The sequence below is a fragment of the Acomys minous genome (genome assembly GCF_964271855.1).
Source record: "Acomys minous genome assembly, chromosome: 2".
NCBI lineage: Eukaryota > Metazoa > Chordata > Mammalia > Rodentia > Muridae > Acomys > Acomys minous.
Genome location: NC_140484.1, coordinates 2,429,321 through 2,454,457, shown reverse-complemented (window position 1 = coordinate 2,454,457; position 25,137 = coordinate 2,429,321). Strand labels below are relative to the sequence as shown.

The 25,137-nt window shown below is 45.4% G+C and overlaps 1 protein-coding gene across 1 annotated transcript; it reads left to right on the top strand.

Moving 5' to 3' along the window:
• Positions 1–10,151: 10,151 nt before the first annotated feature.
• LOC311581570 (pancreatic triacylglycerol lipase) lies at positions 10,152–23,142 on the top strand. The gene is made up of 13 exons (XM_084753984.1): positions 10,152–10,235; positions 10,369–10,414; positions 11,541–11,695; positions 12,750–12,872; positions 13,470–13,604; positions 14,710–14,821; positions 15,910–16,029; positions 16,143–16,262; positions 16,979–17,097; positions 19,203–19,332; positions 19,741–19,849; positions 20,457–20,621; positions 23,034–23,142. Exons 2-13 carry the CDS (start codon positions 10,369–10,371, stop codon positions 23,095–23,097), a joined length of 1,398 nt encoding a protein of 465 aa, XP_084610110.1. The 5' UTR covers positions 10,152–10,235; the 3' UTR covers positions 23,098–23,142.
• Positions 23,143–25,137: the final 1,995 nt, after the last annotated feature.

The window sequence follows — 25,137 nt, the reverse complement described above, 5'->3', positions numbered from 1 at the left end:
CACCCAACCCCAGTACCGTGGAAGTAGAGGGAGGAGGATCCGTGGGGTCTGTCTAGGTTAATCAGTCCTCCAGGATCACTGGGAGACCCAAGTGTCATTGAGGAAGACGCCTGACACTGACCTCTGGCCAATACACACACACACACACACATACACACACAGAGGGGGGTGGGGAAGGAGAGGGAGAGAGAGAGAGAGAGAAGGGGGAGAAAGAGAGAAAGAAATTTCAAGCTAACCTCAAACAGGGACATTTATATATTTTTAGACCTTTGGAATCAGTAATACCAAGGAACATTATATAATTTAATTTTAATTTATATATTTTGACATTCTTGCCTTCCTACTTAATAACTACCTCTTCTATAGGTTGAGGATTTTAACAGCATCTGTATCGTTGATGTTATTGTGTGTGTAAGTGTTTGCCTGATGGTATGTCATATGTATGCTTGGTACCCACAGAGTTGCTTGACCTGGAGTTTTAGTTATGAGCTGCAGTGTGAGTTGTGGGAACTGAACCTGGGTCTTCTGCAAGGACAGTAAATGCTTTTAACCACTGAACCATCTTTCCAGCCTTTATGTTTAAAATTAACTTTGTTATTGAATTATTTAGTGCTGCACTTGTGGACGTTGTCCACTCTTATAAGTTCTGACAGGTGTGTAGAGTGCTGCTGTCAGGGTATCCCACGCCTGCCCAGACTGCTCCTTCACACCATGGTTGTTTTCCCTCATTAAACCTTAACTTTTCACAGTCATGAATCCATTGTTTCTTTTGTCTCAGCCCCAAGAAACCACATATTTTCTTTTTGTGCATTTTCTAGATAAACTGAATCTGCCTGAGAAGCTCATGTATCTGGCTTTCCCGATTCAGTGAGGTGATTTTGAGATTTCTCAATAATACTTACTGCATTTATCAATAAAGTAGGCTTTTACACGAGTGAGCATTGTCCTGTTGTGTGGATATAGTATAGTTACTAATCCATTTACCTGCTGAAGGGCATTTGAATAAACTTGGTGCATGATTTGAGACCAGAGCTGAAAGGAGTATGGTAGTGTGCCTAACAAGGGGGACAGCAGTTTGCCCTGAAAATTAACTCAAACTCCAGGCACTTTCCCCAGGACTCAGAATTATAGGTACAATTATCTGCAGAACTAGAAGAATAGAACAGAATAAAATAGAGTAAGTTAGATGACAGATAGATAAAGGGAAGGAAGGGGGGTAAGGGATGGAGGGAGGGAGGGAGGGAGGGAGGGAGGGAGAGAGCGGGGGTGGGGGGGTGGGGGGGGGAGAATGGACGGACATACGGCAGACACAGAGAGTGCTGCTGTCACGTTAGGGACTAGTGGTCAAGCAAGGCACTGGGTTTAGGGAATTTGGCTATTGGTAAGCCTCAGTCTCTCCACTTATGATGTAAAGAATGCTTAAGATTATTTCTAAAATTACTGTCTCTAAAAAGAAACACCAGCTAGTGAGGGTATTTCTAAGCTAATTATTTCATTATTCCATTCAAAATGTCTACATCACTAACAGATGATTCAGTCTTCACTGCTTTCCTGACTTTTCTCTGGTCGTAGTCAGTGTGCCTTAAGAAGCCATACCTGGATGCCTGCTTGTCCTCGTATGAAGTGACTTCTGCTGATATATGACCGTGGTACACACCCAGTGTCTTTTGATTCGGGAAATGTTGCTTGTTTCATGAAAAAAAAATCTTTTTTACTTTCCTTCAATATATTTAGTTGAGGGGCCCTCTAGTGGAAAAATCTGCACACTGCCTAAGAACTGCTTCCATACTGAATAACCACGGAATCTATATTTTGTTCATTAAATAATAAAGAGCCACTTCCGTATTACAATAAAACTCTCAAGATTCGGGTTGTATTATAATTTTCATTTAATACTAAAGTGTATGAGAGACCACTCATATAGGATTATTGCATTTAGATTTCTTTCTGTCGCTGCTTGCTGTCTGCTTCGGGTTCTCAGTGCCAACTTTGTAGATTTAAATCACACAGATGCCAGCTTCACAGCTCCCTCCTCACCCTCTGCTTCCCCCAAAGCTTCCCATTCCTCAGGAACTTTGGGTGTCACCAGGCATCCGAGAGGAGAAAGATCTTTGGCATTTGGAGTGTCCAGGTTCGTGCCCTAAACAGGAGTTGCCCATCGCAGCTAAGCCTCATTGTGTAAGCAGTCACGCTCCCCCGTGGCAGGATCCTGGTCATTCCGTGGGAGCTCCTGGCCCTCACAGTCAGATGTACTTCTATATTTGCAACTGCTGCTGCTTGGTGGGTGTATGTTGTATCGGGGCTGAGCTGAACCTCTGCGGGCATTAGTGCCCGCATTGTCCAATTTACCGTGACTGCTCCCATTTTACAAAGAAAAGTGGCAGAGTGCCAAGTTCTATGGTGTTCTTGGGTGACATAAATGGAAATATTGAAGTTTTTGCTTCATAAAATTGTATGGGAGTGTTGTCCACTACCCCATACAGACAGGACTTAGAGCTGGTGTCTGTAGGTGTGAGTCCTCTGTGAAGGCGCCGTGTCAGTGTATTTGTGCTTAATCTATAAACATGAAGTTTATAGGTAACAGGAAGAACCCACTGTCAACCCAAGAAAGGACATTGAAAAATGACAGCAATGCTGTCAGCCACTGGAAGCAGCAGTCCGCAGGATTGTGGGTTTGTGGCCATCAGGGCAGAGCCAACAGGAGCAGCACTGGCTGGCACAGAAACCCTGCACTCTCAGGAAGAAGAGATCAGTATGATTTCTGTCCTGCAGGGTGTGGCGGAAAGTCCCTCCCAACAGCCCACCAAGGCTGTGAATTGCATGCACCCCTTTTACAGCTCATGAAGACTTTGTATTTCCTTGGGAGGAGGAGAGTGCAAAATACACCGGTAAAGCGAGCCAGGTGCTGCCTGGCACGGACACTCAAGGACATTTGTTGAACAACCACAGAGTGGAGTTTTGTCTTGATAAGGAAGAGGCAGCTGGCTGCCATATAGAGGAGAGTTCCATTCCTAGGACACTGCGTAACCAACTTACAGCGGGGGTGGGGTGGGGTGGGAGCTGGTCTGTAAATGGCTGCCTCTCCAGTGGCCTCCAAATGTCATCTATCAGTCTGTGGTAGTTGCAAGTCAGAAGATCTCTGGTGATCCCTGATCAGATAGGGTCTTCCACCTCTGTTTTCCCACTCCACTTGACTATTTTTCTTTGGGTAGAAATTTTATTAACTTTTGTCTTCTCACTACATTTAAGCATCTATCAGTAGGCAGGCGTAGTGGCGCACGCCTTTAATCCCAGCACTTGGGGAGGCAGAGGCAGGGGGATCTCTATGAGTTTGAGGCCAGCCTGGGCTAAATAACAAGCTCCAAGCAGCCAGTACTATAGAGAGTGATCTTGTCTCAAATAAATAATAAACAAACAAACAAATAAATAAATATCAAAGTTGGCATGAGTTAAATCTCAGACACTCAGATGGGCATCTCTCATCTGTCCGTGGCCTGCGAGGCTTGCTGGAGGGCTTGGTAAGCAGACGCTGGTTTAGCAGGTGCTCGTGGCTCTCATGCTCTGGCTGGCTGGCTCCCAAGTGATGCTGGTGCTATTGGTTCATGGGACACACATTGAGTAGCAGAAATATAGGTTTCTTTATAAGAAGGTGAAAATAAATATACGCAAAAAAAATTCTTTGATTCTGAGTCTGAGTCTATAAAACCAGTAGGTGTATAAAGAGATTTCCCTAAGAAAATGTTATGTTTTGTCAAATCACTGAACAGTTGGTGTGATTCATACTTATTATAAATGAGTTTTAAATGTCATTTTCTCTCTCAGGGTTTGGTGGGGACTATGTTAAGGCAAGAGAAGAGCCAACATTCTGCTGATGTAATCTGTATTATCCACTGATGGGGTCAGACTCATCAAAGAGTCCGTCTTTTCCTCTAACTTTGCTGCATATATATTTTTTTTTATCTATGCTGTCTCTGTTTGCAATGGCTTTTGGGAACTACAGGTCTGTGTCACTGGGTACAAAATTTCCTTCATAGTTTTAATGTTTCAGTGTGATTCTGGTCTAGCGGACAACAGCCCGTGTTGCTGTGATCTTTGTTCTTATATTTCTTTTTCTGCACGTGTGTGTGGTGTGTTGGGGAAGTTATGTGTACATGTGCTTGCATGTTTATAAGCAGACACGTGTGTATGGGCATGAGTGGACAGGTCAGGGGTTGACACCAGATGTCTTCCTTGTTATTCATGTGTGTGTGTGTGTGTGTGTGTGTGTGTGTGTGTGTGTGTGTGTTTGGAGAGTCATACTCTCTCCCTGAACCCAGAGCTTCCTGGTTCATCCAGCCTATTTGGCCAACTTCTTCTAGGAACTCTGTGCCCACCCTTGCATGCTAGGATTACCGTACCTTCCTGGCATTATACGTAGGTGCTGGGGATGATAACTCTGGCTCCCATGCCTGTTGTGTAAGCAACTTGCCCTCCAAGCCATATGCCCAGCCCTTGAATAGGGTTCCATCCAGAAGAGGACGCCATGCATCAATGTTATCTGACTTCATCGAAGAATTATGACATGTCAGTCCTTGAGAGGTAGCCTTTCCAGTAGTTTCTAACTCCCCTGGCCCTGCAGGATAGTCTTGCCTTTCTTGAAATGTCTAGTGGAAAAAAATAGTTGCCATGTCATGGCAGTGCCCAGGGAATCACATCCCCCATAAAGGAATAGAAAGGAATAAAAGGGAACTGAACATTTCCAGTAATTTTTATGACTCATACAACTCTCTGCACATTATGTACTTAAGAAATGCTTTACTTAGCTACTTATCCAAGAAATGATATTTAGAGAAATTAAATTTAATTTTAAACTAAATTGAATTTAAACCCAATTATTTAAATGGCTGCTTCATATGAAATATTTGCCCTTCAAACACATTTGATACTGTCTAGACAAAGCTGTGTTCATCTTATAAAAGAAAGGAAATAACTGGTTTCATTATCTTCTGCTAATTGTGATTATCATTGGGTGGTTATATGAATTATTTGTCAGTTATTTCCTAGTAATCAGGATTTTTAAGTATGTATTTATTTAACCCAGAGTTTATGATGTTCATCTAGTGGCTAGAGAGATGGCTCTGTGGTTATTAAGACCGCTTGCTGCTCTGCAGAGGACCTGCTTCAGTATCGGCACCTAGTAACCCACTGCAGGGCAACTGACACTCTCTTTTGGCCTCCACAGGTGCCACACACATGTGGTATATACTAACACAGATACACATATGCACATATATAAAAATAAAAAAATAACTTTTTGAAAAGCATGTTATGTATTCAATGTGTGTTGCTATCTCAGGAAAGGCTAGTGATATTAACTAAAGGAAATAAATTGGGTTAAATTACCAAACCATGGCAAGGCTTTCTAGAAACACATACAGCAGAGGACATTAATCTAAATAACAGCAGCAGTATTAAGTAAGCGCCTACTATGTGCCAGGCCTTATTTTATGCACCGCCTTGCAGCTGCTCACTAACTCTCAGTGGAGCCCCCTCTCCAGCTTCCATTTTCCAATTAAAAGCTCATCAGCCTTCTCCTCAAGGTGCATCTAAAGTCTGGAAAATTCTCATCATTAGGAAAATTAAAACGAGACTTCCTGGGCCTTAAATATCCCAAGGACCAAAGATAATTAAGAGGTGTGAAGATTTAGGGCACATGGGAAAGTAGCCACCAACTGGAAGGACGCCTGAGTGAAAAGGGAGACACCAGGACCGTAGCATCGGGAGGCGGGGAATCTGCAGAAGCATCCACTCGGCAAGCACCCCTAACTATGTCTTACCAAAATTTCAAGTATCCCTCAATTTGATCACGTTGACAAACAAAATAACCAATCTCAAAGAAACAAAGGGCAATGTGGAAACAAAGGGCAATGTGGGAACAATTCCTCCCATCTGTGGCGTCCTTTTCCCTTCTCCCAGGTTGCATGGCAGGATACATTGAGTTTGGCATCACTATCTCTTTTCTCTCCTCGTCAGTTTCTCTTAGAAGCCACTGCCAATTGTTTAAGGGCCCTGCAGTTGGCTCCTGTTCAGAACCCCACCTCACCCCTGCCCATCTTGTATATACATTTCAGGTTCTGGGAGACATTCAGGAGGGCTGGGAAAGTGAGCAAATGTGTACACAACTGTTTTGATCATGTTGTAAATCTAACAGGCTATTCCTATCTGTGGTGCTGCGAAGAATAAACTTGACCTACAGCAAACACTGGCCACAGATGGTCATCTGACATGTGACTAGCTTGTGCCATGAGTGAAAATAATAATAATAATTATTATTATTATTATTATTATTATTTTCAGGCTTAGTGGATTATATAAACTACGAACATGAACTTCACTCTTTCACACTCTAAAAGTGTGAATGGCATTCCATTGCTATTGGGTGATATTGAACAAGACAGTGCAGATAGGGCCGGGTGATGAGGGCTTTAGGAATAGCAGTGGCACATCCGGTCTGCATTTAGAACTGAATGCTGGCGGCAAACAGGAGGGAGACACGGGCACAGGAGAGAGAGGAGAGGAGAAGACAAGGAAGGCTGTTACTGTTGTGATGGCCAGGTATTTCTATCTTATAAAATGCCCACTGTGGCATTAATCCTGGGGAAGAAAATAGGACTTAAAACCAACTAAGTTATCAAAGCCGTGTGCATGTGCAAAGTTTGTTTAAGAAAGCAAATATTCAGCCTTGAACAGGTGTGTGCGTTCCCAGTGTACTCCTGCGAGGTCAAGTCTACACTAACCCAGCCCGGGAGAACGCAGCCTTCCATGCGTCCGTACAAATAGGTCAGAGGTTAGTGGGAAGAATGTGCGCCTCTAGACCGAGGCTCCGCGGCTTCGGCGCTCGCACTCTATCCTGGAAAGAGCCTTTAAACTCTGAGCTCCGTGGTCCTCATCAAACCTAACCAAGCCAGCAAAACCAGTGAGGCCTTCCAAGGGTCTGGAGTTGAATTAGAAGCAAAGCTGACAAGTGGTGGAAACCTGTAACGCTGTGAAAGTCAGGTGTGCTTGTAATAGCCAAGTGTTGGCTGCTTTTTCACTCACTGTGTCTGTCTGGACATCTAGAGCACTCACATTTGGCAAGAGTGCAAAATCTTGGGTAAAGTACAAAATCTCAACTACCGTCGTGGCCCCCCCCCCCATGCCTCCCCCCAGTCACAGAAGTTTCTGTGTAGCCCTAGGCCAACATGCCTTCCTTCCCATGGACAGCCTTGGCCATGACAGAGCTGGCTAAGGGGAGCTAGGACAGGCTCGCTGAAGGCTGGGTAAACGAGACCCGGGTTGACTCCTGGGTTGGTTATCTGGCCGCACAGGTGTCTCGAGGCCTTTCTCTCCCTCACCTGAAGTTTGGAATCACAAAGCTGCCAGAACCAGGGTGCTGCATGCAGGAAGAGTTGCCTCTTCTGCAAACAGCTATTTGATTGGAGACTTCCAGTCTTGTATTTTTTATGGTAGACGATCTGAGTTTCGGGGTCAAAGTTGAGTCTCTGGCTATTCTGAGTGTAGAGACACGGGATTGTCTTCTTCGTGGGAGCCTGTAGCAGCTCCATGTCTGCAATGCTCAAGGCTGACCTCTGAACCTGTGATCTGACCTGTGAGGAAGAACGTCAAAGGCTGGAGGCTCTGTGGTAGCACTGGTTAGAACTGGTTCATGCTGAGGAGCATCCTCCACATGCAGAGCACTGACTCTCAGCTTCCTGTTGCTTGCACCTAGGGGACCAGGCAAAGGGGGCTGGTGATTACCTGTAGCCCTTGACCAACCGTCACATAGCCCAGGCTGTCTAGGAAGCAAAGGTTCTCGCCAGAAATCGAAGTAAAAAAAGTAATTGTTAAAATCCACCAATTTGGAGTCAAGACTTAAACAAATATATTTTTGTAATTTAGGAGGTTGTAGGAAAGGCTTAGGGTTATTCAAACTCCGTGCTGAAATACTTAGTTCAGTGTCAGAATCTTTACCTCAACAGGTCATGGAGGTTAGAGAAAGTGCGTGCCTTAAGGGAATCCAGGGTCGAGGGGTGAGTCTCTGCTGGTGTGAAGCCCCGAGTCCAGCAGTGTGGAAACTGGGGTGATGGTCTCAGAATTTGGGAGATGGAGGCATAAGGATCAGAAGAAAGTCAAGGTCGTCATTGGCTAGAGAGTGGGTTCGAGGCCCAGGGCGCGGGAGGCTCAGGAGTTGCAAGCACTTTCTCCTCTCTTCCCGTCAGCCACCATGTGGCAGCTGACAACTGCGTGTAACTCCAGTGAAGGAAATCCACCGCTGCTCGGACACGTGAGGTATGTACCTCAGGAGAGGCTGGGGAGGAGGCCGGCACTCTCTGCCACGTAAGACAGAGCGGACACCCAAAAGGCACGTGAGGGGTTTGAACACAACAACCAACTGAAGAGCTCAGCACACCTGGGATTTGGGGGCATCACTCTGACAGGACTGGCGGGAGGGACAGCAGATCAGGCCCCACTTCCTCGTCGTCAGCATTTCTAGATTTGAGAAACTGATTTTTTTTTTCCTGGAGCATTCTAAAATATGAAACTACTTCAGTTTACACACTAATTCTCCATTGACAATGTATTTCAAAGTTAGGTGGTATTGAATCCTAATTCGGTAGTTAAAAAAAATAAGGCTCCCCAAATTATGAGACACATGGCTTACACACCAGTTCAGAAATGGGTGAATTACTGGGGAAAAGGAAAATAAATGATGTGGTAATTCAGGATGACCGTTGGTTCGTTAGGAGTATTTCTGCAACTCTCTCCCCTCTCCCCCCTCCCCTTCCCCTCTCCCCCTCCGTCCTCCTCTCTCAGATGTTTGCCTGTCTCTTTTGTGGCCTTGGAGACAGAACCCAGGCCTCAAGCGCGCTAGGCAGCAGCATTCTACCCAGAGCTACACCCGTCACCCAAGACTTCGGATCTTAATGGCTCTTAGGGAATTTTTTATTCTGTTGCTTGTTAGATTTTATTTATTTATTACTTGATTCTTTTTTAATCTATATTTATACCAACTTGGTATGATTCTAAAGCCCAGTCCTTAAAATTATGCTTCCCCCTGTAACTCTAAGTAACCCGCCACACTAACCCACCATGGTTGTCTGCTGTCAGAGCCGTGGCACAGGCTATATTTCTGTAAGTTGAATTTCATTTAAAGTTTTAAATTTTTCCCATTTTATTCCTAATTTCATCTGATGGTGAAGTCTCCTACACCTCTCCTCCCTTATTTTCTTCTTCTTCCTCTTTTTAATTTTATTGCTATTATCATTGTGGGAAGCCACTATACACATGGAGGTCAGAGGACAGCTTTGGTAAACCTTCTCCCCTGCTGTGTAGCTTCTGGGGACTAAACTCATGTTGTCAAGTTTGCACGGCAGCACCTTTATCCTCAGAGCCTCCTTGGCTATCCTTGTTTTGATATAGTGTGAGTGTGTGCATGTGTGTGCGTGTGTGTGTGTGTGTGTGTGTGTGTGTGTCAAGTTTGCATGGCAGCACCTTTATCCCCCAAGCCTCCTTGGCTATCCTTGTTTTTATATAGTGTAAGTGTGTAAGTGTGTGTGTGTGTGTGTGTGTATGTGTGTGTGTGTGTGTGTGTGTTATCATGCTAGCCTGGGACTCACAAACCTCCTAAATTAGTACCCCCATGCTGGGGTCACAGGTGGATACATTGTAGGTGCCCACCTGTTACTCTACTTCCCCGTGTGGATTTGCCACATAAAGCACCCCCACTCTCACAGACCCTCCATGCTCATGAAGGCTTTCTACTGTTTCCCTGTGTTCAAGGGGAGATCGGCTCACTCAGGGGCTGCATGAGCCGTGTGCCTGACAGGGCTGGTGCTCAGGATAGCTGTTGTGAGAGACGTGAAGAGAGTCGGGCTGGTGTGCGCGCGCCCACAGGCACACCGATGGCTAAGGAGAGGCTTAAGAATCAGGAGCTGTTCGCAGGAGCAGAGAAAAGACAGAGGTTCTGAGCAGCACACAAGCACAGCACTCCAGAACGCTCCATATCTAGCACTTTCTAATCTTCCCACGACCTCCTTGGAACACTCAGCCTACTTACTGAGCTGGGCTTATCTGCGATTAAAATTAGCACTTCGTCCTTGGAGCCTCTCTTTTCTCGAGCCACTTTTCCATGACACTGCTTGGAAAGATAAGGCTCTCCCATAAAAGGACATCCCGGTGTTCCCTTGCTGTCCGTGGAACCTGACGGATCCGCCACGGTGAGTCAGGAATGCAATTGGGAGACTAATTTGTTACCTTGCACCCTTCCTCCCCTCACCCCAAAGTCTGAGCGAACATGGATCCTGGCAATCTTTTGTCTATTGGACTCAGCCGTGTTTTCCCCATGTGCAGATGCTGCCACTGTGGACCTTTGCGGTGCTGCTGGGAGCCGTAGCCGGTGAGAGAAGATGCGTGTGGAGAAGGGAAAGGCTGGCCATGTGGCTCTTTCCAGAAGGCTGTGACAGCCGGGTCCTGGCCATGATGAGGATGAGGACTTAGCTAAGGCCAATGCTGGATGGAGGAAGACTAGAAATAAATTGAGTTTAGCATGGGATTGAGAGCACCTGAGGGTGGCGCCCTGTGAGGTACAGCCCCCCAGGATTACTTCAGTTTGCTTCAGACAGGTAATAGTGCAGACACATCACACACGCCGCTGGGCTACAGACGCACTGTTTATCTGACCTCCCAGGGTAGCTGGGTGTTTATTTTCTGAATCTAGCTCCTCTCCGGTCAAGGGAGGTGTCTGAACCTACAACTCTATGACACTGAGCAAAATCCGAAAGCACTCTGATCCTCCAATATCCATGTGAAATGGCTACATGACTGCTGCACTTCCGCCAGAGAATTAAATCACCCTGTTCAGGGCCCGGGCACGCAGGAAAGTTTAGAGAAATTCAGCCTTCTTAGCAGCTGCTGCTCCTCGTCCGTCCGGCCTTAGCCTGGGCTTCACGCTGCTCAGAATTCTTCCTTTGCTCTGTTCCTTTGTGGAGTGGTGTGCTAGACCACAGCTGCCAAACCGGATGTTTTTGTATGCTTGGGAGCACCTTCTATGTCACAGAAAGCCGGGGTGGTCCTCAAACACGATTCAGACATCCATATCTTCAGCCAAGGTGAAGATACAAAATTTGACCCTTGCATAAAACTTAAAATTCTTCACCCAAGTTGAGAGCTTCCACAAAATCACACCACCAGTTCCTGGGGCCAAGGGGCACCCCACTAACTGACAAGGCACTGGGACCAAGGGGCACTCCTAACGACTAGGACCAATGGCCCAAGAACACTTCTGGGTCAAGAAGCTAAAATAAGTCCTTGACTGAAACTGACAGAGACGTGAGGGTTTGGGTTGAGACGTGGCCAGGGTTAGGCTTGAGGCCGTAGCCTGTGTACAGCAGAGCCACTGTCTCCAGCCGCGGGGTTGTGAGTGTGAGCAGGAGGGCAGAGGAAGACATCACCTCACTTTTGGTCAATTCAGCTCTAGACGGTTAAGGTAACACCTCAACTGAAACGTTTGTGGGCGGTTTCAGGAAGAGAAGTCTGCTATGACAGGCTCGGCTGCTTCAGCGATGACGCCCCATGGTCAGGAACTATCGACAGACCCCTGAAAGCGCTGCCCTGGAGCCCATCGCAGATCAACACCCGCTTCCTCCTCTACACCAACGAGAACCCCAGCAACTACCAGGTGGGAATAGCTGTTGTTTTCAGGGCTGGCTGTCACGGGCTTTGTGTTGTTACCGTGACTACGCAATCCCTCTCATGAGAATATGGGAGACAGTGGAGTGTGTATACTTTTTAGACTTTCAGAGCAGACTAAGGACTTTTTAAAAACTCATTTATAAATGGCCACACAATTCTTACTTATGTCCTACCTTCTGTGTACCGTATAAAATATTATATACACACGAGGACAGTGTAACATGCACACTGATGCATATTGTGATAAAGAATATGTTATATTGCATTTGTGTATCTTAAATAAGATTACCTAGTATATGCAGGCGTGCACATAAGGACTCCACCTAAGATGGTTCAACTTAACAGGATCTGGTGCAAAGTGGTGTGTTTTCAACAGAAGCTTCTGGACTGGCAATATGCTGAACTATAGCCACGGGAAGGAGCAGTAGTGAGCTATCGTTTCCAGTTTTCACTAATCATAAGACTGACTGACAGCTCTGTATGTGGCAAAGCAATGATAGAAACTAGGCCAGCTATTTAGGAGACATTTCCAGCTTTTAATGCTTTCCAGCCAAGTACGGTAGCATCTTTAACCTGAGCACTTGAAAGATAGGCATTGATTCAGGCGTTCAAGGGCATCCTCAGCTGTTTAGTGAGCTCAAGTCTCTTGGTCTATATGAGACCCTGACGAAAAATGTAAAGCAAAACCCACTTACAATACTTTCAGCTTACACTGGATTTATGGAGCAATAACACCATCGTGCCTGGAAGCATATTAGAATATGTATATGCCACCTAATGTTGGGTAGATCATAAACATATGTAGATAGACACAGGCACAAAGACTTCCACTGAAGGTCTTAGTCACACTGTGGGTGACATGATGTCTGCATCAAACAGCTACACGTGGACAGTTAGCAGTTTGGGGGCGACTGAACGGCTCGCCTTTGAGGGCTTTCAGGAATCCGACCTTCCATCTCTGTCCACACACAAGTGATCGTAGAAGCTAGGCTTCACTCCTAGAAGGAAGCTGACTGAGAACGCTTTTCTACCCCAAACAGCAAATCACTGCAGATGCATCAACCATCAGAAACTCCAACTTCAAAACAAACAGGAAAACACGCTTCATTATCCATGGATTCATCGACAAGGGAGAAGAAAACTGGCTCTCCAACATGTGCAGGGTGAGCCGTGGCACTCTCCTGAGGGAAGGTGTCCAACCAGAAAGACACTGGTCCCAACTAAGGAGGACAAATGTTGGTCATCACCACACTGCAGTCTGAGATGGCCTGAGCCTGGAGCTGGGGGGTGGGCCGGGTGGGGGAGGTAGTGGTGGGCACAAGGGTCCTGGGACAGTTGGGTGTGGGGTACGGAGGTGTGCAGGGCTCTATGACATAGCTACTTAGTAACTGATGCAGAGATAGTTCAGGTTTTACCAGGCATTCCACTTAAGTACGGTCCCTTTACTGTCCATGCAGCGACGCTGTCCATGCAGTGACACACTGTCTCCAATACTTTTCTCTATATCCAATGTCTATGCAGTTGCTGCAGCAGAAACCCTAAAAATCCAGATCCCCTAGTGGCTGCCCCGCTGGTCTGGAGCCAATGTTAGACTTGACAAAGGACAGCTTGCTCAACAGAGACCAGACTCTGGCCATAACCTTGGGTTGCCATTGCAGCTAATGGTGCAGGCCAAGAAGAGAATTTACCAGATCTTCAAGTATGCTGCTCACCGGTGAGCAAAGAACCTGAGTGACTTGGCTATGTCTCTTCCATCACAGAACATGTTCCAGGTGGAGAGTGTGAACTGCATCTGTGTGGACTGGAAAGGCGGCTCCCGAGCTACGTACACCCAGGCCACGCAGAATGTCCGGGTTGTGGGGGCAGAAGTGGCATATCTGGCTAATGTTCTTAAGGTAACTGACGCTGCGTTGTGTAAAAGCCCCTAGGCACTGGTGTCTGGGCTCTCCTTCCAAAACAGATTTAAATATGATAATATTCCCCTTTAGTTAAAGATGAACTCCACCCCCACCACCCCCATCCCGACCTCTATTCAGGCTTCATCAATTACCAATTTATTTCAATAACTAGTTTTTATTTTTAGTTAAAATGAACTTAAGCAACTAGGTTGGTGATACCGCTTGAATCCTGCTGGTGTGTTTATTTCATTTTAGTTGTGGGCGGGGACCCTGGGGCTGCTCATGTTAGTCAGGCACTCCGCTGCTGAGACAGAGCACCAAACTGTCAGGGCTCACTGTAATTTTGCCCTTCAGTATCAACTTGATATGCTGATATCAGCCACACATTTATGGTTGTTTTGTTGTTGTTGTTGTTGTTGTTGTTGTTGTTTTACTTATTTTCACTGTGTGTGTGGGCAGGGGCGGGGCATCCATACGCTCATGCGGGTGTGCAAACATGTCTGTGCATGTGTGCGTGGAGTGTCTTCCTGGACTGTTCTGCATTCTGCTTTCTGAGCCGAGGTTGTCACTGAGTAGACACAGGCAGGACTGAGTTCCAGGACCTGCCTGTCTCTGCCTCTGTAGCCCTGGGATTGCAGGCATCCATCGTTTGTTTACATGGGCCTTAGGGATCCTAATGTGGGTCCTTGGGCTCTGCTGACTGAGCCATCTCCTCGGTTGTCGTTCATTTTACTGAACAAAAGCACAGTGGTGACAAGCTAGTATGACCGGGCACTGTAAAGTCTTTAAAAACGTCAAACTCAAATGAGCTTGATTAATTGCCTCATGGATTCCTGATCCACGTACCTAGGTCACCATCTCCTCTGATTATGAGTCACATGTCCTTCACGGGCTCTCTCTCTCAGCAGTGGGAGAAGGCACCAGGATTCTAAACCTAGTGGAACTCATTTCTGTTTCCGCACAGTGATTATGGGGGGGCTCTGAAGGGAGGAGCGCGTCTTCTTAGAAGCCGAGTGTCAGAGGCACTCCTCTTTGGCTGTCTGGCATTTTGTACTACTTGCAAACATTTTAACGAAGCTCTCCTTCATTTCCTTTCCAACAGAACGAACTTGGATACTCACTGGACAACGTCCACGTCATTGGCCACAGCCTGGGCTCCCACATTGCTGGGGAAGCTGGAAAGAGGACATTTGGAGCCATCGGGAGAATCACAGGTTGGCCCAACTGGATGACCAGACCATATGTACCCTCTGAGAGGCTACAGGGAGGCACAGGAGGGAGCTCTGGGTCGGGGGAGGGCAAGGGGGCGCTCTGATCTCATCACACTTTCTGAATTGTGCCAGGTGATCAGAGCTCAAAGCAGTGTGACCTGGTGGGTTGTTTTCTTGCTTTCAGTATTTGGTCATCACCACATTGTTTAATATATAAATATAGTGCGTGTAACTAAAACATGGGCTTAGACTACCCAGAAGCACTATGTCTAGCTGTCCATTTTCAGACATCCACGACATTCAAATTTCTTTAACAAATATCATAAATAAGAGTAGACTTTAACCCATGGAGTTAGTGTATAACCAGCTGAATTCCGTTTTAATTCTGGTGGATAACAGACCCCAGCCTCATCAACTACAATCCCATTGCAGTGGGAGGAGGCAGTTGGTCAGGCTTCCTGGAGCTTCCAGTTCCGGGCTGGGCTAACTAGATCAAAAATGCCGTTTTCAAACTGCAGGCTGCTGCATTAGGCCAGCGCCGCAGGCTCAGGTAACGTAACAAGGAAGACACGGCTGCCCTGGACATGAGACACGGCCACTTCAGGGAACAACTAGTTCCCTTCCCCGTCTTACAACTTTCTGTGCTGTCTTATTCTATATTTTGGAAAAGTTGGTCACACTTAGATCGATGGGAGCATCCAGAGTCTTCACTGGTTTATTGAAAAAGCATTCTTCCAGAACATTCTTTCCCGTAGTTTACAGTTGCTTACCACAGCCTGCTCTGCCAGGTGTATGGATACCAGGCTGTGGATTCAGTCCCGGGAAGGCTCTGCTTTCCTGGAAGATTAGAATCTGGTGGAAATCTTTGGCCTGAGGAGCCTTTAGTTCGGCGTTTCCTGGGGTCAGCCACTTGATGGGAACTGCTGCTGGTGAGCGAGGTTCTCAAGGGAGCTAAAGATCCATAATCAGAGGCAAGCTGTCACTTTGTCTCTTGCCGCGCGCACCTTACAACAGTGGCCAGTACTTGGAGAAGGGCGATTGCGCACGTTGATATAACCAACATAACCTTTGACCTGTCCTGTCTGCTCCAGGGTTGGACCCAGCCGAACCTTACTTCCAGGGCACACCTGAGGAAGTCCGGCTGGACCCCACTGATGCCAAGTTTGTGGATGCAATTCACACAGATGCTGCCCCCATTATCCCCAACTTAGGTGAGCTCTTCCAGTCTGTTGATTTTAATCTTGGCATTAGGATGTTTTAATGGTGCCTTGGTCATGCAGTAATAAAAAAAAAATCTTTCCATTACTTTTAAAAAAATCTTCAGGATTTGGAATGAGCCAAACTGTGGGTCACCTAGATTTCTTCCCAAATGGAGGACAAGAAATGCCAGGATGCCAGAAGAATATTCTGTCCCAGATTGTTGACATTGATGGAATCTGGGAAGGTAAGACCATTACGCACGCTGATTTCCGCTGTCCGTGGCTCTCATTGTTAGGTGTGCTAGCCACTCTGGAATTGTACAGAGCTCATACTAGTTTTATATAGCGAAGGAATCCTATCGTGTCCCTGAGACTCAAGTTCCGTTGTGACGAACGATCGTGAGGAAACTTTGGAGCAGCAATTGTGTTTGTAACCCAAGTCTTCGCCTTTCTTTTAAAAAGATTTATTATTATTATTATTATTATTATTATTATTATTATTATTATTATTTTGTCTGCGTAACATATGTGCCTGCCTGGTGCATATAGAAGCCGGAAGAATTCAGATCCCCTGGAACTGGAGTCACAGATGGTTGTGAGCCACCACGTGGGTGCTGGTCACTGAACCTGGGTCCTCTGCAGAAACAGCAAGTGCTCTCCACTGCTGGCCTAGCTCTCTGGTCCTTGCAACCCACTTCCGAGGGACCTAATCAGGGAACAATATTACATATTGTATATCGATAAGGAGCAGCCTTCCCCTTCTCACGTTTTCCTTTTCGCTTAAGAGCCATTATGATTCTTAAGTGTTTAATTTCTTATTGCCTCTCACATCCTGCGCACACTTCATGAGTCACCTTGTGCTGTGACCTCCATGAGTTTGCCCCGACTACAGCACTTGTTCTCACCATAATGTGACTTGGAGAAGTAAAATCTGGCACTGACGTCATGCCTGACTCCACAGGAACTCGAGACTTTGCTGCCTGTAACCACTTAAGAAGCTACAAGTATTACTCTGACAGCATCCTCAACCCGACCGGCTTTGCTGGCTTCTCCTGTAGCTCCTACAGCGGGTTTTCTGCAGTGAGTAGCTTCCATCTGCCCTGTGGATTTCTTTTTATGTTTTTTTGTTGTTCCTTTCATTACTGACGATCCAAGCCAGAGCCACATGCATGCCAAGCTCACAGCTGGCACTGTGCCCCGTCTCTGCACCCCTACTTGGATTTGTGACTATCAATTCTTTTATAGCTATGGCTCACTGTGGTGATGTCATTTTCTGACCATGTATAGTTGTATATTTGTTGTACTAAACTCATGCAAATGAATTTCGGTAGCAGAAAAGCCTTTTGGGGATTTAGAACAACGGGCTTTGTGAGTGGAAACGTTTTACCTAATACATCTCTGACTCAAGTAAATGTTCAGACCTGCGGTGGGGCCAGGAATCCTAAACCAACACATAAATGCTAGTTCATAGCAATTGGAAAGCCCTGGCCAGAGGACGCTGGTGACCTTTAATTTAAATTCTGACCTTTAAACTGTAGAACTTTGGACATACGGCTATGTCTTTGCAATCTCATATTCATCAGTAGTTTTAATTTGTCACATTTTCTACTCTTTCATATGTGTAGTATCAAACATGATATTTCTAGACTTCTGTTTTGGAAAATTGATTTTTCACTACAGCTTTTTCTTTAATCAAAAATTTTACCACTGCTATGTAACAAGGAAAATTTCAACTAACTAACATTTCATGTAAGTCACAAGTACTAGAGAGATATACCTTAGCCATTAAGAACTTGTTAAGAAGAACTTAGGTGACATCAGACAAAGTATTTAATTTCCTTAAGACTCTCCCTTTATCTAGAAATGTAATGATGCCAGATGCAATGCCCTTGGTAAAGCAATTAGTCACGTGACACACGTTAAGTGCTTGGCCCAGAACAACAACAAAAGCAGAATAATCAAAACATGCAAGAGGGGCACATATTTTGTTCACAATGAGTTCGCTATCCAGTGAGAGCTGAGCCCCCTCTTGGTTTAATCTTAACTTTATCTTCCTGTAAACAAATGGTCCAAAAATATTTAGGTCCCATGCGATGAAAACAGACTGATTCAATGACAAAATGTTCTTTTGTAAGATGCCCATCACTTTCGTAAGGAAAACGTCACAGTGTTCACATTTCTATGCCTTTGGACCCCTTCCTCTTGCTTCCATCCTAACTGCCGTGGGCCCATGCATGCCTGGCGATGGTCCAGCTTCTGCGGAGGGACTAGCTATGGGCCCTGGGCACACGGTCTCCTGGTCCCTTTGGAATCCAGGCCACATCCCTGTCTGTCTTATGGATGAACAACCTTGGAGGCTAAGTCAGGGGCTTTTGTAGTCTTCTTGGGAAATGCCCATAGAAAGCCTGCTGTGCTTCTCCCTGGCTGACCTAGTCGCTTTCAGCTTGCTGGATGTCTGGCCCTGAGGCTCTGCAGGCCCGTCATCTAATCTTCTGGCTGAGAAGTCTTCCATGAGCCTCTCTTGTGGAAGAGCCTCCAGGATAGGATTGAGGGAGTTGGGTCCTCCCAACTCTGTCGTTCATGCTCTGTCCCTTTTTACCACAATCCCTGGTTTTCTTGTGCCTGTCTTCTTCTGTTCTTCATGCTGTCCCTTTTACCACAATCCCTGGTTTTCCTGTTCCTGTCTTCTGGTGCCAGCTGCCTGGCTAAGTCTTAACATCCAACACACTGGGAGAGTCATGTTCTGAGATGTGAGCACCCCTGGAGATGCTAAGGGGGTGGAGAACGGCCTACAATGTGAGCCTCCGCCCTCTGCACGGACTCTGCTGTGCCTGGAAGATGGTTACTTCATTTCTTGTTCTTTCTTATGTGATTTTTCTGAAATAAATTCTAATCACCAAGCAAGAGAGTAAATGTCTTAGAACAAACAGTGAGTTACAGAGGCAAAGGGGGAGACGTGTATACCAATTGTCCTATGGTGTGGTTTTTGTATTTTCATTAATTTAAGAATGAAGGCTTGACCTGGATGATAAGATACACCATTACCCTTCACTGAGATGCTGTCACCGCCCACCATCACTGTCAGAAACAGAATTAGCTCTGGCTCAGTAATAAAACATATGTGATAAAATAGCACCCCATTAAATGTCAGAATATTCCCAGTCACCACGCCTTTGATCTCACAGAACAAGTGCTTCCCGTGCCCGAGTGGAGGGTGCCCACAGATGGGCCACTATGCTGACAGATTTCCTGGGAAAACCAATGGACTATACCAGAAATTTTACCTCAACACCGGCGACAAGAGTAACTTTGCACGTAAGTTTCTATTTTTTATTAATTTTTCAGTTTAGTTTTCCTTTTGGGGAGGTGTGGACAGGACTGGGTACGCAACCCAGACCCTGATAAACGCCAGCAAGTGCTCTACCACTGAGCTACACCCCAGCCACAGATTTAAACAAGAAGAGCCTCTTAGGCTTTTGGCTTGAAAAAAAGTAAAACGACGCAAAACGCCCTCACTTATGAGCTCTGGAAATGTTCGCTGTGTCCACATTTCCCAGTACCTGACCCTGAACACTGAGGAAAACAACTGTGACATTTTACCAGAAGGACTGCCAACAACATGATAGATTATTCAAATTCTGCATTTGCTGGGCATATGTTAACCTGTTGTCAATAACCTCTTGTCTCTAAGATGATAGCTTACAAGTGTTGTCCCCTATGCAGGTTGGCGGTACCAGGTGACTGTCACCCTGTCTGGACAGAGGGTCACTGGACACATTCTTATTTCTTTGTTTGGAAATGGAGGAAACTCTAAGCAGTATGAAATTTTCAAGTGAGTAAAATATCTAAAATATCACTTGGTGCTTCTTAAATTTTAGCATACTATGAAGGTCTGGTGCACACTGCTGTTTTTTTCTGTATTATATACATGTATGTAGCATATAATCACATATAGCACAAAGAAAGCTGTCTTGTAGCACTTACACATCAATACATTTCAAAATTATATTTATTTTTTTCTGATATTTTCTGTGAAAACCATTCATGTTTATTTTGTTGCCTGACTTCTGATTTATAATTAGTAAATAATTATTCTATACACAACAGTAGAGAAAATATTTTTACAAAGACAGCATCATTTATTAAACCATGAGAATCATGACAAAAACACATCTGATTCTGTGGTAAAGAAGAGATGACTAAAATAAGTCTGACTCCCTGATGAAAAATCTACCACTGCGTTCAAATACAAGTGAGAATTTACTTCAGACATTTGAGTGAGAAATGTTTTATCAAGAAGCTTAGATTCAAATGGAATGTAAACTGGTTTTAGAAACATATATGCATATTGTACGTAAGTGTGTATTTATAGATATAATTAATTCTGTGTGTGTTTATGTGTGTTCACATATACTTCTGTTAACATCTTAACTCCTCAGGGGCTCTCTGCAACCAGGCAATACTCATGTCAATGAATTTGACTCTGATATAGATGTTGGAGATTTGCAGAAGGTTAAATTTATTTGGTACAACAATGTGATCAACCCAACTCTACCCAGAGTGGGAGCATCAAGGATCGCAGTGGAGAGAAATGATGGCAGAGTGTAAGTAGTAATAAGAGTCAAAACAATGAGAAGGGAAAATGAGTCTATTCACACCAAGTAGTTCACACCTCTCATAGGGGCCACACCTGTCCCAGCCATGTCTGCTTCCTACGACCTCATGTGTCTTTAGGAGACAGTGTGGAATGTTAGGATGCCACTTTGATGGACTCTTAGGCAAGGGATAACAGTGGTCCCTTTGGCAAACAGGCTTAGACTATGTGAGTGACCCATGTGCACATCACCCCCATATTTCATGGGCTCACCAAAATCGTGGACACTTAGGTTGTTGGGAACTTGTTTGTTTGTTTTTGTCAAGAAACAAAACAGAATATGCTGTTCTGTGTCACTGGTCTTCTTGGTGAACCCTAAGGGCCAGAAGATCAAGTCTCCATTTTTACCAAGACTGACATGCCCTGAGCTAAGGGTGTTCACAAAGGGATGACAGGAGAGGAGAAAGAGACACCCATGACACCAGTGTCAGCCCCATCGTCTATGCAGAGCACAGCAAATGTGCGATCATCCTTCTGAAACCAGTGGGACCGATGCTCTTTAGAGATGGAGTGCAAGGCCCCCCGGATACCAAAGGAAATGGCCAAAGTTCACACAAAACACGTGGACAACAGTTTTCAAGACACTGAACTCTAAGCAGAAGTAGACAGTGAGGCCTGAGAAAGAGAAAGACAAAGCCAGGTGGAGACTTAGAATTGCCCCACCAGCCGACAGCCCTAAGCGAATCTCTAGGTGTGGTGTAGGCAGGCGTGAGCGGTCTCTCACCACTTCAGAGATGGAGCCCAGAATTGGCATCTTGAGTAGCTAGATTTTGTGGCACAGCCTGCCAGAGAAGACAGGGCTACAGAGTGATGTGGTAGAGTCCTAAAAAGGCCCCTTGGATATTTGGTGCAGTCTGATGGCTTCACATTTGTGAGCAAATCAGCCATGACCGGGGCAAAAGCCACTCAGAAGGACCGGAGTGGTGCCCATTTCTCTCCAGGAGTGAGACTAGAGCCTGTCCCCACCAGGCAGATTACAGAAACCTGCCCTTTTTTTGATACTGAGTGGAGAATTTAATACAATCCCATTTCTTGCTAGATTTAACAAGACTTGAAATGGCTTGAAATGACTACATCCCACAGCACACTTAAATAAGATGTGAAATTGTGTATCAGTAACAAGATAAAAATCCAATATCTGACATTAACTCACACAGTCCAAGCTACACAAACAGTAGCGCAACAGAGCCCGCCACGTGGAGGAAAGTAATCAATGAACTGGCATCCAATGCGTTCGGATGGGCGTTAGAATAACAGATAAGGGTATTATTATACTTACCAATACTCGCTCCATTTGCTCAAAAAAGGTCAGGAGAAGATGGCACGTACTGATGGCAGTGTTGGGAGGATAGGAGAGTTTGTCTACAAGTATATCATATAGAAACGGAGGGGGAGGGCATGGTGTGTGTGTGTGTGTGTGTGTGTGTGTGTGTGTGTGTGTGTGTGCAGAATTTGATGATGGAGTGAATAAGTTCAGCATATAATAACAACAATCATAGAAGGTAGGAAAGGAGAATTGGAAAGATACTGTTGGAAGCCCCCATGTCATGTGTGAATTGGTGTATTGTCATGTGTGTTTAATGTAATAAGTTACATTATAGTAGGTACTATAAGAAAAAAACTGTAGCAAACAAATTAAAGTTATAAAATGAAAAAAAGTAAAATCTCAAAGTGGGCATAAAAAGGCAAAGATAACAAAAACAAAACAAAACAACAACAACGAAAACGTGTAGAAAAATGGTGGACTTATACCCAACTAGAACAGTAATTATATTAAATGAAAGTGGTCCAAACACCAGGACTAGGAGACAGAGATCATCACCCTGGAGTTCTAGCATCAATACCTAATAGGATTATGCCTGTGTGAAATGTATTTTAGACATAAATTACAGTAGACAGAATGAGTTATGCTATCACTCACTAGAAAAGTACAAATTGGAAAAATGATGGATGCATTTAAACAGTTAAGTTTAAAAAGACTGACAATACCAAGGATGTCTGAAGACAGGGCGAGTCTCAAACTCCCGGCATTGTTCATGGCTTGTAAAACGATGTAGGCTGATGACAACTCCCTAACAGGCAAACATACCCACCGTGACACTGTCAGAGTCCCTCCCAGCCATGGCTCTGCCTCCCAGTTTCAGTTGCACACAATCAACACTGGCCTAAAAGGATATGGCAATGAGCGCTTCTTGTCTCTTGTGGAGGGACTGACAGCTCTTCTGTAGATGCTTGTCATCGTGTCAGGAGGTTGGGGTGACATCCTAACGTCTGCTGGAGAAGGGGACACATGTGTCCGTCCTCATGCCCAACTCTCCACTTGTGCAAGGAAGAGATGACCTTTTGTGTTCTCTCTCCTCAGGTTTAACTTCTGTAGTGGAGAAACCGTGAGGGAGGACGTCCTGCTCACACTGTCCGCATGCTAGGAGGCTGCTGGCGCGTGGCCTCTGATAATAAAAACTAACACTAAAGCAGCAATCCTGTCCTCAGTGTCATTATTTCTAATGAAACTTCTGGAAAAGATGATGAAACCTTAAATTCTCGGTTGCTGCGATGAACCATAAGTGATTGACTGTAAGCGTTTGTTGTGGCGTTTGAGTTTGGGAATATTCCTAAGTTATAGCACCATCATGTCCTCTGTGAATGTTACCAATGTCATTCTGGCCACTTAAGACAGAGCTCCAGGCTCAAGGGACCTCCCTCTTGTGACACTGGTGGCTAGAATTAGCCACTTTCCCCATCACTCTCTGGTCGGACATCTCGGGAGTGATGGGACTCTGAGACACGGCTGATGTTTTCTGTGATCCTGCTTCTGCTGCGCTGGCTCTCACAGAACCTCTGCCTCTCCATAATCTAGTCGAACTTTCAAAGGCACAAACCAAAGCCATCCCGTTCCTGGAAGCCCAGGACAGAATCCCTGTTTCACAGCCTGTCTTGCTGGGCATTTCTCAATCTGGCTTTTACCTAGGACTCCAGTCTCCCAGAATCTTTGAATAAACTGACAAAAGAAAACAATGTGATCTGTGATTTTTAAAAAAGTTAACCAACATCTAGCAGATCGGAATATGGTGGAAGAAACTGTGAAGTCAGTGATGAAAACTGACCAGCTCCAGATGCGCAGAATCGGTCTAAAACAGCAGTCTCAAACTGTGGGTTGAGACCCCTTTGGGGGTTGAACAACGCCTTGACAGGGGTCACACATCAGATATCCTGCATATCATATATTTACAGTTCTGAAGAAACAATGTATATAATTTCATGAGTGAGGGTCACCACAGCATGAGGAACTGATTGAAAGGGTCGCAGAATTAGGAAGGCTGAGACCCAGTGGTCTGAAGTTTCCCAAGTGTTCCCTGGAAAAGAATCTCTACAGCAGCCATGGAGCTCTCAAGTTGCAGACCGTTAAGCCAAAGCCCTCATGATAAGGTTTGCTGGGTTACAGTGAAAACTCACATTCGGGTCTTGCAGCACGTCAGCAGCCAGAGGCCACTGATTGGTAAAGAAGGGATCCTATAACTTGGGAACAGGAAGTGTGTGTGTGTGTGTGTGTGTGTGTGTGTGTGTGTGTGTGTGTGTGTGTGTGTGTGTGTGTACCTTACTGAAGCTGAGAGCTCTGAACCCTCAGATTCTCAAGGCTTTATCTCACCTGAGGAAGCAGCTCCTCTGCCCTCAGCAGACGTGCTCCACCCCAGCCCTGAGATACTGCCCTTGCTGCCTTAGATTGAGAAAATTAAGTCTTCATTGTCTGCTAAGCCAGCAGTGACTGTCCCTGAAGGACATGCCAGGCAAGACAACACTGATGTCCCTCAGGTTCACCAGTAGTTGCCTCTAGACCTGTAACCACGCCAGGCTAAGCAGACTCCTAGAGATGGGATAGAGCGTGTGGCCCATGGGGACATGCATTACATGACTGAAGAGTTTACTGAGTTGCTAATTCAGTCAAGCAGAAGTCTGGGGAAGGAAAATGGATTTTAAGGGTGTGGAACGATGATGGAAGGAAAGGAAAACTGGATCAGGCTGAGTTTATTGATGTGGGCCCTTTGAGCAGAGATTCTAAGTTTAATGTTTAAGCTCTCATAGCTAAAAGGGATCAAAAGTTAGTTTGAATGGTTGGTTGAAGCATTTCTCAAAAGATGCCTACTGAAAAGAAACTGGAGATGCCTGACTCCCTCAGCTTAGTGTTGAAGAAGGGAGTTTAAGGCTGGGGCGATTGTAATGCTAGAGTGGGTACCCTGTGTGGAACTTAATCCTCCATAGTGTGAAAGCCCAGAAGGCATGGCCTTCACCAGTCGTGTAAGACACAAAACGGTGAGAGGGCTGTAGGGAAAGCTTTCGTTTCTTTTATGTGTTTTTTGTTTTGGTCCCAAGTATGGGATATGGGGGTGTTTTCCCACCGCTGAAAGCAGTCTCCTGACCTTTGTTGGCAGAGAACAGGCCCCTAAGAGGGCAGGTGATGCTTTGCTGGA

Bases quoted from the DNA above. Each gene is read 5' to 3' on its own strand.
- LOC311581570 (XM_084753984.1), top strand. From the start codon at position 10,369: ATGCTGCCACTGTGGACCTTTGCGGTGCTGCTGGGAGCCGTAGCCG. The intron at 12,873-13,469 runs GTGAGCCGTGGC...CTTCCATCACAG, and splicing joins GGCTCTCCAACATGTGCAGG to AACATGTTCCAGGTGGAGAG. The intron at 19,333-19,740 runs GTAAGTTTCTAT...TCCCCTATGCAG, and splicing joins CGACAAGAGTAACTTTGCAC to GTTGGCGGTACCAGGTGACT.